The sequence below is a fragment of the Apaloderma vittatum genome, unplaced genomic scaffold, assembly GCF_000703405.1.
Source record: "Apaloderma vittatum isolate BGI_N311 unplaced genomic scaffold, ASM70340v1 scaffold27173, whole genome shotgun sequence".
Classification (NCBI taxonomy): domain Eukaryota; kingdom Metazoa; phylum Chordata; class Aves; order Trogoniformes; family Trogonidae; genus Apaloderma; species Apaloderma vittatum.
Window position 1 is genome coordinate 5,096 of NW_009707852.1, and position 14,391 is coordinate 19,486.

General features: G+C 43.1%; 1 protein-coding gene across 1 annotated transcript in view; it reads right to left on the minus strand.

The window, feature by feature from the left end:
* DDX42 (DEAD (Asp-Glu-Ala-Asp) box helicase 42) overlaps positions 1-12,940 on the minus strand; it is a 14,038-nt gene extending 1,098 nt beyond the window's left edge. Inside the window, exons 1-16 of the mRNA XM_009866361.1 lie at positions 12,720-12,940; positions 11,766-11,916; positions 11,082-11,143; positions 10,037-10,073; positions 8,463-8,612; positions 8,091-8,195; positions 7,838-7,957; positions 7,401-7,577; positions 6,788-6,916; positions 6,061-6,160; positions 5,344-5,391; positions 4,728-4,825; positions 3,133-3,409; positions 2,248-2,474; positions 1,130-1,240; positions 292-393 (exon numbers count right to left, since the gene is read on the minus strand). Of these exons, the coding sequence (XP_009864663.1) occupies positions 292-393; positions 1,130-1,240; positions 2,248-2,474; positions 3,133-3,409; positions 4,728-4,825; positions 5,344-5,391; positions 6,061-6,160; positions 6,788-6,916; positions 7,401-7,577; positions 7,838-7,957; positions 8,091-8,195; positions 8,463-8,612; positions 10,037-10,073; positions 11,082-11,143; positions 11,766-11,916; positions 12,720-12,940 (2,115 nt within the window). The remainder of the gene's footprint in view (positions 1-291; positions 394-1,129; positions 1,241-2,247; positions 2,475-3,132; positions 3,410-4,727; positions 4,826-5,343; positions 5,392-6,060; positions 6,161-6,787; positions 6,917-7,400; positions 7,578-7,837; positions 7,958-8,090; positions 8,196-8,462; positions 8,613-10,036; positions 10,074-11,081; positions 11,144-11,765; positions 11,917-12,719) is intronic.
* Between the last annotated feature and the right edge of the window lie 1,451 nt (positions 12,941-14,391).

Below are 14,391 nucleotides of genomic sequence, written 5' to 3' on the forward strand. Positions count from 1 at the left end.
GAGCAAAGAGGCAGCAGAAAACACAGTAAGTTTGGCAAATTAACTTTGTGCAAACACCTCCAGCCCAGCCTGCATACTAATTCTACCATTTCAGACTGCGGTGCTGAACGGGCACTCCAAGTGGATGAGACACAGCCACAACCACCAAACCCAACTTTCCTGAAACCAACAGGGTTTCTGCATTTTCAGAGGGAGAAAAGAAAAAATTGTCTTGGAGCATCAGGAGTAAAATTTTTTCCGTGTCATGTCCCTCTTGAGCTAGAACTTGGGAGCACAAGCGATCGAACCAACCTGAAAAGCTGCTTTCATTGCCGTGAGCCTGTCTCCCATCGCCCCAGTGGATGGCTTGTACGCCTCGTAGTTACTCATCACACTGTTGTTGTTTCCACGATCCTACGCAAAAAGACAAAAGGGCAACTGGAGAGATTTATCCAACACTTCCAGTTCAGCCGTTCTCCAAATCTATCTCAACTCTGCACTCTGGAAATACACCTGCTAAGGAGCAGAGCAGAGCGCGAAGCAGCTCAACAGTTTGTCCTGTGACCTTGAGGACAACAGAAAAGTAAAAAGGATTAAGAAGTTTTAGTGACTCGCTAGTCAATTGTGTAACTGCATTTCCCAGCTCCTTACAGTACAAGCAAAAGCAAAAGCAAAACACACTCGAAGAGAGATTTTCAGAGGGGTCAGAGCCAAGACAATGTGTGGACAAGGCTTCAGCTCTGACTTTTGGAGAAATGCTGAACTTGTCATGTTTTCAACAGGTCTGCAGATAAACTCTGTCCCCAAACACACCGGCAATGAGCTGTTCTCCTAACATGGGCGTACCTGAAGTAAGCATTCCCACAAATCAGCCTGGAAATGGCTTTTCAAGTAATTTATTAGCATTTATTTTGCATTGGCAGTCTACTGGAGAATTTCCAAATCTTCCAGATCGCTCTAGCCCTAAAGAAGGCAGCAAGAGGACAACAGGACAGGACAGCTTCACTTGATATTAACTCTGACAGATTTTGGGCTATGAGCAGAGGCTACCCTCCAGCACTAAGAATATTTTTCGAAATTAAACAGTAGTCAAAACTAGGTTGAAAAGTTCCAAGAATCTGTAAACAACTTCTTCAGCATCTCCACTTACAGAATTTTCTGATCCCAGACCGGGACGTTCACGGTATCCTAAGCCACCACCACCAATATTCAGCTTCTTGCCTTTTCCTCCTTTGAAACGTGATTTCCGGAACCATGGATTCTGTACAAGAAAGGGACAAGAAAAGAACTTTCATCCATGTTCAAGTCTGGGGGGTTTGCATTCTAATAAATGTGATTTCTAACGCCGTTCATTTGGGAGCTCACCACTTGCTCATACTTGGGTTTTATTGATGTAGCTCACTGCCTGGTTAAGGCAAGAGGAGGTTCTGTCAGCAAAACTTCCTGCAACAAGCAGTGGCCAGGAAAGGTCCACCCAGACCTCCTGGTACCGGGTTTTGAAATAATGGTTGGCTGCACCTCTTTCTATGCCCTATAGTATCTTGAAATCTGAAGAAGCCGGTAAGCCAAGCCGTTCAGCTTCTATACTCTCCTCCTAAAGGCAGCCTGCGGAGCTCTGCCTCACAAATCCCACCCCTTCTGAAAGTGCTGCCTCTGTACCTCAGAAAAAAAAATTAACTTGTAGCCGCAAGCGGCCAAACAGCAATGAAGCCACAAGCATGCTAATCCACCTCTGGATCTGGGAATTACCAAAAAGCCTTTGCTCTCTTGCCGCGAAAGGCAAGAACTTAAAGAGCTGACGAGCCCAGTGGCGCAAGCACAATCGCTGCAGCCATCCGTCCCACCTATACACAGCCAGGCAGCGCTGCCACGCAGCTGTAACGATGGAGCAACAACCCTTTCGCAGAGCGAATGGTCCTGTAATTATTTTCTAGTTTAGCTTTCAACTGAGCTGCGTTTCCCAGGTGCCTGCCAGAAATGCACATTGAAAACCTGATTGTAACGAGACGCTGGAGCTGGAGCGCTCCGCTGGCATCAGCCGGATTACAGCTCCTAATTTCCTAGGCAGTGCCTGAGCCCCAAATAGATTACATACTGCATCCCAAAATCTTCATTAAAAACACTAGAAAGTCTACTTTAGAAGAGTATAGAGTGCCAAAAAGTCACTGCTAACACACGATGGAGGCAAAAACAAGTCCCCGAGCTCCTGATCTTGTGCTCATCACAGACGGAATCTGCCCCTACTCCAGGGGTTTCGCTTGTTCATACCTGCATTGCTAGATCCAGCAGCTCTTTGGAAACATGTTGATTAGCACCTTCCAGATTCCTGACAAGATCACCAGCGAAGTTACTGTCTTTGGGAGTCAGCAGAGTGTAGGCAACTCCCTTCTCGCCTGCTCTGCCAGTACGGCCAATTCTATGGGTGTGCGTATCTATGTCCCGAGCCACATCGTAATTAATGACTGTCTTAATGGAAGGAATATCCAACCCACGAGCTGTAATAAAGAGCAACGTAGCGGTAAGTATAATTATCCAGAGTTATCTCAACGTCTTCTCATTCATACCAGCACATCACTTCATCCTGGCCCAGCATATGAAAGGACTTCCCACAAGAACACCCCCCAGTTAAGACACCAAAGCTCCTACGCGCAGCAGTATCTTCTCTAACAGTAGCATAAGTTACACCGACCCCCAAGTTCACAGGACTGGAGATGGGAGAGATCTCTTTAAATGACTCTTTTTCCAAGGAAAAGAAAGGGCTTTATTAAAGGACACTGAAATTCACTCTTTGCTCAGCTGAACATCTGGGTACAAAAGCGGTTCTAGAGAAGGCTTCAAGTGTTTCCATCTCCTCTTCATTTAAGCATGCGTAATGTGTCAGCTGATTAACAAACAGCAAATACCTCCTTGAGAAACAGCTTTATCCTACTTCTGTATATTAAAACCTATCTGTCAGACTGTAATTTAAACAGCATCAGAAGACTTTAAAAATAAAGGCCCTTGCTAAGGCTGCGCACTTCTGAAAAACACCTGGAACACAGCGCCCAGGAGGATTAGAAGTCGGCACTGTTGCCCTCTACTGAAATGTGGCATCAGCCTTTCTGCTGATATCCACAACCTGAATGAGCTGCTGTTTCTTAGAACGTCACGTACCTGCCACGTCAGTAGCTACCAGTATCGGGATTCCCTTTTTCTTAAATTCTGAAATGACTTTATTCCTCTCACTCTGGTCCATGTCCCCGTGAAGCAGCCCCAGATTATGATCCTCCTGCTTGAGGTTATTGGCCAACTCTTCTGCGTTCGCCTTCTTGGTGACAAACAGGAGAACGCTCCCAGAAGATGTGAACTCCACGAGGCGTCGAGTCAGCCAGTTCCATTTGCTGGGGCCAGAGGGGAAAATCTCCACAATTTGCGTAACGTCTTCATTTGCCTAAGGAGAGAAAAACGACAAGCAATAAGGCAAGACAGAAAGGACAGTATGGAAAACACATCCAGGTTGTAGAATGAAACAGGAATTTAAAATAGGTGTGAGAATAAAAAGTCGAGAGGCATGGGACTGAAATTCTCCTTAAAAAGGATTCGGCTCTTGTCTAACCGACCGCTTCATCTTCACGGCGCAGAAAAGGCAGGGGTTAACCGAGCTGCTCTTTGCTAAACTTGAGAGGCCAAGGGCAGTCTTTGCCATGATGCAGTTTGAGCACCCACTCATCTATAGCCGGGGACTTGCAATCTAGATGCTCTCACGACAGATGCTACCAACACCTAAAATAGACTGTGCAAGAGCAGGGTCTGAGAGGGTGAGGATGCTCCTCAGCAGAAGTTACTTAGATGGCGCTCAGAGAAAGTGTTCCTGTGAGCTGTCACTTGTCCTCGGAGTCAGGAAGAGGGGAGGCATGAACACACACCACCCTACACACTCTGTAAGCGCAAGTAATAAACGTGCAGTGGAGCTCACAGAACTATCTGGAAGTTTTTCTGACAGATTTAATTTTGTACACACTTAAATGCAAAGACGATACTCTCAGAGTAGTAATTCAGATCAAAGAAAAGAAGCCACATGGCTGAGCTGGGAAAGCTGCCTCTTCTCTTAAGTGATGCTCAGGCAAAACATTTGCCCATAAAGACGGGGCTTCAAGGCATTTATTTTTTGTTATAAAGGGATACTTCCCACTTGTGATTGAAAATAAATATTAAAAAAAAATGCAGATAACTGGTTAAAAGAAGAATGTTTGAAGGCATCTTGTGAAACTTCCCAACGGTTTTCATAAATTATAAGAAAAGTTTCTTCATGGCAAGTGTAACCTGCCCACTTCATTGATTTATTACCAAAATCTCTAGTCTGCTCATAGTTCAGCTGCTACTGTCACACAAGTAGAGAAGCAACATTCCCCCGTAAACCAGCTGAAGGACATCACAGTCTAAGTTTCAAATCCTTCATTGTAAAACTTGTGATTTGTTTATAGTTTTGAGACAAAAGGATATACCCATTGATTCAACCTCATAAAAAAATAATCAAGCACTGCATGACGTTGTTTCACTCCTTGATGAAACTTCCCACCACTGCAATATTTGTTGCCAGAAAGTTCAGTGTAAAAAAAAGCCACCCCAACCCAAAACTTTAGTATTTTTTGTTAAGCACAAAGTATTTACTCTCAAATATAAGTGATGACTACTGCAGTTTAACTTAAATTTCAGACAACAGAAACAGAACGGTTTATTTTTCTGTCTCAGAAGCAACGTGGAATTACCTCTCCAATGTCTCCCTGCACAACACGAATTGGGTCGATCAAAATATCTCGGGCCAATTTCTCAATCTTCTTCCGGAAAGTGGCACTGAACAAGAGAGCTAAAAGAAAAAAGCAGTATTTGAACTCCTCGAAAATTAAACTTTCTTTGAAAACCATGAGAGATCTTGTGCTCAAGGTTCTGTACAACAGGACTAGATGTCAGCGATCTGGAGCTACGGTCTGTTTTACTGGTTCTAATGAAAATTATCAATCCCGCTGTTAGAATCCCTCAAAGTGGAAACACATTTCATGGCATCCGAAATAAAACATCAATAATCTGCCGTGAGCTTTCTTTCATGGCAGCTTCGAATGCAGGATCTCAAAGCATACGAACGTTAATTCAGCTAATCACCTTTTCCCTGAGCACAGTCTATGGAGGGATTACGGCGGAACGCCCACACTTCACAAGTGTTCCCTCCCAACATCCCACGCTGGGAGTCACACCAGTGGACTTTGGCACAAGTCTCATCGCGGGGCTGTGTCAAGGACAGGAAATCCAAGCTCTGTTCCAGATTCTCTACTGGGAGCCCACCGAACAGCCGCAGCAGTTTATGGAGAAATATGTGCTTCTACTTACTCTGTCTGTCAGGACGCACGTGGCTCGCAATCGATCTGACCTGATATTCTGGGAAGGAGATGGAAAACATTCTAATCGACATCGTAAGCTCATTATTTAGTAGAATGTCTCAAACTACAACTTCATTGCTTTATTTAACAAATAACCATAGAGTGAATGAGTGCCCCTCACTCAGTATTTAACTCTACTGTGACCTTCAGGAGCTCCTTTGCTGTACAAAGAAACTTTTGGAAGTTCCCTCAGCAAAAAGTTCCATAAGCAGAGATCCTGAATCTGTGCATAACCTGGACACCTTACAAGCGTCTGCCCGCCTTTGCACTGTTACAGTGCTGTCAAATCTTTGCTGCGTCCCATGATTCTTGAACACAAATTCAGACCCATCCAGACCTGAATAACCAAACCTCTTACAACGAAGCAGAAAATTCTTCCCACACCACCAGGTTGTACACCCAGAATAAAAGCACAGAAGTGACTCGGCCAGAAGTTATTCAGCAGCTCTTAAGATAGAAATCAGGACGTTTGGGACTTGAATATCAACAGGACTTTGCTGATCTATTTATAGCAAGAGATATTAGACCTTTAAATATGAGTTTTGTCTATGAAGTGTTTTCTCATTGTATTTTCAAGTACGTGAATTTACAGGGGTTTAAGCAGTTCTGCTAAGCTGGGAACTGGACACCACTGCTTTTCAAACCAGTAAACTTTGTTGTTACATACCAAAACCCATATCAAACATTCTGTCAGCTTCATCAAACACAAGGTAGGTGACTCTCTGGAGGTTTGTAGCTTTCTTTTTCACGTGATCGATCAAACGACCCTGTGAAAAAGAAAAAAGAAAAAAACAAGTTTTTCAAGCATATTTAATCCTCACTCGTCAGAGACGCAGAACTGAAAATATCTCAAGGCTTCAGTCTAGAAGTAAGTGGCAATATTCAAGCCATACAGATTGCTAAAACTCTCATCAATTGTGCTTGACAAGCTGGATTTTAGGACTGTTTTTTCAAGCTTAACATTGCTGAGATTCTAAAATTCCCCACTCTTCACTACAATTAAATTTTCAATGTGAACTGGCTACTTAATCCCAAAATTTTCAGCTCTACACCGATTCAGGAAGACAGCACTCAACTTCATGATATTCTGAGAATTTCCTTCATGAATTTAAGGCTCAGCAACCAGAAGCTGGTGTTGGGAGCACAGCTGACACAGATTCAAGCAGGTCTTCCTTAGTACTCTGTCTTCTATTGGAGATTATACCTAATCTCTCCCAATTTCTCTTGGGAGAAGAATAATCCCAGCCTATTTGTTCTCGACATCCGATAACTGGTGAAGAACTTAGATTTCAGCGATCAGAGAGCAAATTCTGCATCACTGACGGTATTAAAAATCTGGCTCAGCCCCAGTTAAGCAACAAAAACAACTGTACTGTGTGCATACTGGTACTTACTGGTGTGCAGACAACTATCTCTGCTCCCTCCTGGAGGGCTTTGGCTTGCTCCCACATGCTTCCTCCTCCATACACAGCTACAGAGCGCAGATTGTACGCCTTACCAAAGCGCTTACATTCAGAATGGATCTGAGAATTTGAAACAAAAGCACATCACGGTTCATGTTAGACAGGTCTGAGAAAATATAACAACCTTGGAAATATAGTCCAGCTCCTGAAATCCACTTTTCAGCTAATAACTTAATGAAATTATCCAGAAAACCTCAGAGTCGAATACTTCAATACCTGTGGGTAATTTCAGAAACTTCTTTAGGCATCCAACCACAATTTAACCTGCAGGCTTTTACACACACAGTATGTGGCAGTGCATCCACAGTATTCTTAACATTTCGAAATTATATTGAAGCACCGTGTCAAAATTGACGATTTCAGATTTGTCACGATCCTTCAACAAAAAGAGGTGCTGGAGAGAACTGTGAGCTTACATCACGCGCGTGCCGCTAACACGCTATTTTCAAACAGGTTACTGAGGTCCTCTGACAATTTCTGCCCAGAATTTTGTCTTCTTGGACAAGGACACGGCGTGGCACATACACGTGTACTGCGCACCCACCTGTTGGCAGAGCTCTCTGGTTGGGCAGACGATCACTGCGATGGGACCATCCCCCGGTTCAAGCTCCTTCTGATCCATGATGTGAATCAACATCGGCCAGATGAAGGCTGCTGTTTTGCCACTTCCAGTCTTAGCTATCCCAATCATATCTCTGCCACTTAGGGCAACTGGAACACCCTAAAAACAAGGAGATTCTAAACCCATATTATGCCTATCGCAGCACATTCTTGTGCTAGGTATTACGGGAAAACTCAAGATAACAAGAGGTAAGTGTGTTACAGAGGACACACAGCAACACATGTCAATGCTCATCCAGTTTTATTGCCAAGTTCAGATCTGAATTAAGTTTGGTTTTAAGGGCTGGAAGCAATTCCAGCCTTAGGCCCTGTAAGTTCTATTAGTTCTCTTTAGATGTTGGAAAAGTAACAAACACTCACCTGACACTGTATAGGAGTGGGCTGGGTATACTCGGATTTCCTAATTTGATGCATAAGTTGTTCATCAAACCCAAAATGAGCAAAACTACTGCCAGGCCTTGGAGGAGCAGCACCAGAGACCTTGGAAACAGAAATGTATCTTTGTTCATGAACAGTAAGAGAAAAAAAAAGAGCAATCTGTACAAAAATGAAAGCTACGTCCAAAAAAAGGGAGTAAAAAGATCCCAAGAAGACAGTTTTGTGACCAGCTTACCCGGAGATTTAGTTTATGACGTAACTCCACCACTTGCTGCGGGGTGAGACTGGTGATCTCCTCATGCTCATCGTAGAAATTTTTCTCAAAGGGTGGATATTCAATCTGCAAGGGCAATTACTCAATTAGTCCAGGACTCAAGATTCTCTCCGTACACTTAGTTTTGGATGGGAAGGATCCTTTTTCTCCAAAGTTCTTAACTGTCTGCAAGAACATTTGTTGAATATGAAGCTACATCAAGGATCTTTAGTATGTTTTCCACAGCACAGCACTGAAAGATGACAGGGACGGAAGCTTATTTCAATCTGCTTCTCAGCTCCTGCTTTCTAGAATGCCTCACACAGAACAGAACAGAATAAACTTCCTTCCTACCTCTGAATGGTCAATAGGTGGAAGAGGATCAATGATCTTTTTGGACGGTGCAATTGGATTCCCATCACTATCGTACTCCAGGTTATCCTCTTCCTCTTCTTGGACCACGCCAGCAGTGGGGTTTTCAGCCATGTAGCGAAAATAAGCTTCCTGCAGCAAAACACATCAGTAAAATCACATACAATAGGATGCAAAAAACCTGCTACATTTGTTTAAATGATGTATGTGCCATCTAGGCTGTTTGCTTTCACACCCACCATTGAGGAGAAAAAGAAAGCACGTTCACTAGAACTGATTCTTGTAATAAATACCAACAGTTATGTCCAGAAGGACAATAGGTACAAACAAAGAAAACAACTACAGTGTCAAGTGGAACACAAAATGCTTTTAGAAAACCAAACTTTTCTTACATGTCTGCTTAACAACTCCTCCTAACAAGACTTAACAATCGAAGAATCTATTCTTATTTCCACATGAACAAAGTACAAACACTGCGGGTTTTTAAAGAGAGAACACATTAATGAGCATAACGATGTTCACGTTTTTTAAACACACTACGCCAAAGATAGTTTCTCCACTTCCCCTAACTAGACTCTACGAAAATAAAATGTACCTATTTTTCATTGAGAGAGTCAAGAGCAAATGGGAGAGAAACCATTTCAGAAGAGACTTTCAACACAAACCCAAGTCAGAAGTCACTGTCACCACTGTCCCATCCTTACAGCTCACAAATACGGATGCCTCACAGAATCTCACTGGCACACCACGACATTCTCATGGAGAAAACATCAGTCTCATTTGACTTTCAAGCAAATATCTAAGATCAGATTTTTAAAGCGAGGTTCAGTTATGAAGAAAGGTCTCTACTCATTCGGCTTTTTCATTTGCCCGGCCAGTTATCGCTCAGTCACATAAATATGCATATGACACACCTGAACAACAGCTGTCTCCAAGTGGAAGTCACCTTTGCTCAGACTTCAGCACAGCTGCACCCCTCAAAGTGGAACCAAAGGCCTAGAGGCCAGAAAACCCTGCCATGCTCTGCGTTACTGTGAGTAACACAATAGCCATAAACTACAATTTAGTAGTAAGGCTTATTTTGAAATGGAGTATTTCCTCTTTTTTTACTCTTTCTATTACAGTAATGTTTATAAACCTCAGTCAGAACTGAGCTCCTCCCAAAAAGAGCAAAAAGCCCAATTCATGCCCTTAGCAGACGTGAAATTTCACTACAAATAGCCCCAACAGCGTAACAGCCTTTCCCTGGTGCTCCACGTCAGTTGATTCTGCTAATTTCAGATTTGGTGAGACTCTTAGTTACTGAAAAACCTGTACAGAAGTTCAAATTGACTGAAAACAACTTGAACGGAGTGAAAAAGAATGAAATTGTCTGCTAACATTTTTCTTCATTTTAGTGAAACACCTAGGAGGGTAGAAACAGCGGGGTAACCACTAGAGCTTCCTGCTCTTGATACTCGAGTTTTGTTTGTACCTAGCAAGTATATATTTGAGGACTGAAGGTCAAAAACAAAATAAAACAAAAGAGAAGATAGAAAGACTGCATAGGAACTCACTTGGTCATCTTCCTCTTCAATGTCATCTCGAATACCCCTGGAAAAACAAGCGGAGAAAAAAACTTCCCTGCAAGTGTTCCACATACCGAGCTCCGTACTTTCACCTGGTTAGTGCTGAGCTTCGTGGCAGACACAGCACTAACAACTCAGTAACATTTCTAATCCCAACCCATGGAGTTTCCACATTTGGTGCCAAGCATAACAGTGACCCTGCAAAGACTTCCTCTGACTTCTATTAATGAGATTGAAAGATTAGGACTTCGTCTTCCCCGGAGAGGCCACATCAAAGAGCATCGAGAGCTCAGACCAGGATGATACAGAAGTCCCATAACTGAAGAGGAACATGAGCCAGGAAGTGCAAATCCAGTTCAGAACTTCCCCAGGTGGCGATTTGGATCCGGTGTTCTGTTTCAGGACCACGTATAATCTGATCAACCTCATGCAATGCAAATTCTACTCACGTATTCGACATTTAAATCAAGCCTCAACAGCATAATTATTTTCCTCAGACAAAAGAGACAGAGAAGCTGCAAAAACGCAAACTGTTTTTAAACTCCAAATTTAGTATCCCCATTGTCACATGGTCCCAAATATATCAGCTTTACAGGGAAAGCCTTAAAATCTAGTTCATGTTTAGCAGAATCTCCAGTACTCCAGGTACAGCAGCACCGAGTTGTTTTGCTCACACAAACGCAATTTTAAACTCACCCACCCCGATCACCGGGAGGATGTGGAAAGAAGAAAAACTATTCAGGTTGATCTGGAAGCAGTACAATGTGCTGCCCCAATTTGTGTGGCCTAGAAAGGCTTCTCGCGTGTGAAAACCCTCAGTGTTGTTACGTTTTCCTGTAGGACGCCACCAAGGATTCTGCCCTGCTATTATTCAGTTTTTATTGCAAAGAAATTTACCCACGGGGGATATCATGAGCTGGTTGATGTTGGTTACTAGGTACATATCATATTGTCTATAGAACAATCAGCATCAACATTCTCGTAGCACCACACAAGACACAGACAGGCAAGAGAATTATAAAAGAGAACTTACTTAACGTTCTTTTTTTCTTTGTCTTTATCTTCAAGTCTCTTCATATCTCGAGCAGCTTGATCCTAACAGGTCATAAAATTATGACATGTTAAAAACCCCAAGATGATAAATCACAGATGGGAAAAATGTTCCCACATAACTAAAGCATCATACCTTGGAGACAAGACTTTTTGGACTAAATTTTCTTTTGTTTCACATCCTATTATGCTAAATAAATTATCCCACTAACACCTTTGAAATTTATATACTGTAACTTTGTGGTGATGCTGCTGAAAAAATACATTCTCTGCATTCCTCCTGACAATGCTGTGACAGAATTCAGCTAATAACAGAATTGCAGCTAAGGAACAGCTCATGATAAACACAAATCACTTCAATTCAGGTAGTGTAAAATGCACAAAATCTTAATTTCTTAGTCAGACACACAAAACTCTTTGTTGTATTGCCTTGACAGGCTCAGAACATTTAAATAGTTAAAACTGCGGTCAATCATATTCGTCCTCTCCCCATCAATTCCAAGTTATCTAATTAACACAGCATTTTACAAAAAAAAAAAAAAAAAGAAAGAAGATAAAGTGACATTCTGAATACAGCTGCCAAAGCCACGAGTGACATTTGCTGCTCCTGACTGAAGAGAAGTACGGCCACATAAATTAATAAAACATTTTGCAAGCTGAGTCTTGCCTCCACTTCAGCCATGAATGCCTCCAGAGGATCATCATCGCTGTCAGAGTCTGCTGATTTGGAATGAAACTGCTGGCGAGTGGGGGAATTCTCTGCGGGAATGTACGGCAATTCCACATTGCTAGAATCTTCCTCTTCATCCTCAAAGTACCTGAGGAGAAACAAACACTGGCCCAGTTAGCACACAGGCTACAGCTTCATGCTGGCTTTCATGGTTTCTGAGCCAAGTTTCCTACATAGAGATCGAGAATAAAAGTCAGGACGTGCACAGGAAAAGATGTTGAGGTGTATTTCTTTCTCTACAAACTAGAAGTGGTAGGGCAAGCAGATGTTATGAAACTGAACTTCCTGAGCGGCTCTCCCAGGCTGGTGAGTACAGGATGCTTTTCTGACCTCCCTTCTACTTAGCGTATGTACCGCAGCTAATAGAAGCGTTAGTAAAAAAACGGTGGCGTTGACAGTTTTCTTGCGCAAAAGACACTCAAATCTATCCTGCTTGGCTCCAGTTCTGAACACACCACCTCGGGCAAAGTCTTGTTCAGACCACAGCGTGACTGAGACTCAGCTGAGATGTTCTTAGTGAGGGCAAAGCTAGAGGAGAGCTCTCCATGGGCTGCTGTAGGATCTCACAGCCTTTTAGATAGACTTAAAAGCAAGGATGTGTTACTCTCATTTTACAGACGAAGGGCTGACACCCAGAGAAAGGGAAAATAATTAGTCCAGCAGCAAGAGGCAGCTGCAGAGCAGGGATGGGAGCTCCTGCAGGTGACCAGGTCAGGTTTTTGATGCTATTGCCATAAAGCTACCGGGGTTCTGTCACACTATCCTGCAGCGTTAGGGTATTTATCCTCGAGCCTTTATCCTCACAAACATCACTGATATTTTCCTTGAGCTTGAAAACCTTAAAACCCCAAAATCTAGAGCTTGATAAACACAAGAGATAACCCTACTTACGCATTCTCTTCGTCAAAATTCGCTCGCTTTGACCCAATTTTGTAGAAAGAAGGCAGCTGAGGAGGTCCTGATTTCGCAAATGCAGCAGAAGAACCGGCTGTTCCAAAAGCACTATGAGACTGCTGAGAGAGCTTAGGCTCCTCTTTTTTCCCAGGTGTTATGGCAAATCCACCAAAACCAAAGCCTCTCTTAGTACCAGGTCCACCTTTATTCCAATTCATGATGTCCTCAATATACCTGTTAAAATCACAACAGACAAGTTAATGCCGTTCCTGCTTTAGGCAGTTATATATAACTCTCATGATTTTTCTCCTAAGTGGATTACTTCAGTCATGACAGACTTGTGGAAACGTGACTGACAAGAGTTTGTTCTGTTCCCAGAAAGGATTTGAGTTTTGCTCTTTTCCTTTAAGGATGAACATATCCACAGTTGAAAAAAGAATAAAATACAGAAGTCATCTTCCAAAAGAGACCATGCCCGTCAGTGACTCCTTAAGTGTATTTAAGAAGCTGCCTGTCTTGTCTGTTTTACAGCGCAAGACAAACAACTCCAAGGTCGGAACTTTGAACATCAGGAGGAAGAAGAGACGCAAAGTCAACCAGTGCGTATTTCACATGTCCATACAGTCCCACCCTTGAGTGCTTCATGGTTTCGTAGACACCACACTCCTGCAATCCAGACACCTTTACAAAAGTGGGCCCAAAGTGACACACTGCCCCGTTGGGAGGCAAGGCACACGTCTGCCACAAAGTCAACTCCCTCTTCTTCTTAAGAAAGCATCTTTACCCATATGTACACTCTCCAACCCACGTTTTTCAAACTACTTTTAAAATCCTCCACACAACGTGATGTCCAGAACCTGGTTTTCTAAGTTAGATGAAGAGAAGACTGAACTGATATATTAAGATTTAACATGTTCTGTTCCAAGTAATTTAATTATTTCACCTGCATGGTCAAGTCAGTCATACCTTTAAGGCAGCCAAAGACAGGATGACACCCACTGCTTTCAAGTGCATTATAATAAGATAGCCCAAAGGCTCCAAGACTAATAAAACAAATCCTCGCATTTAGTGAGAATCCTCCAATGAGATCAAAATTCACTGGCAAGTGAAAGAATTTCAAAATAATCCGCCAGTAAATACTGGTAGCGCTCCCTGTGCAGAACATTTGCCAGCTCAGGACTGGCTCCGTAAATCTCAAGCCTAGAGCAGAGCTCACATGGAGACTTTGGGGAAAACTCTGCTGTTCAGTTCCATGGCTGACTCCAGTGTCCTGTCCTCCCACCCACACCGACATACCTTGCAGCTTCCACACCTGCAGACGTGCGACAGGTAAGAGGTCAAAATGTACAACAAACAGATAAAATGTGGAACTTTGCTGATGGCCCAGCAGGCAATCTTTTGTGTCATCACAACCGAATCTAAGCGTTCTTCCTTGCTGTACTTACTTTTTTTATCCCTCCCACCACTCCAGAAAATAAAAAGGAATTATTCCTTTATTCTGTCATACAGCAGCAGAAACACAAGAGTTGCTCTTTTTGCCCACGGAGCCCACTAGCGAGTGAGCAAGGAGAAGGTTCCTGCAGGACCCCGACGAAAGGCTGACTGCCCGGGCTCTGCCCCGCGAACACGGCGCCGGGGGAGGGAACGCGGAGGCACGGACCCTTTCCTA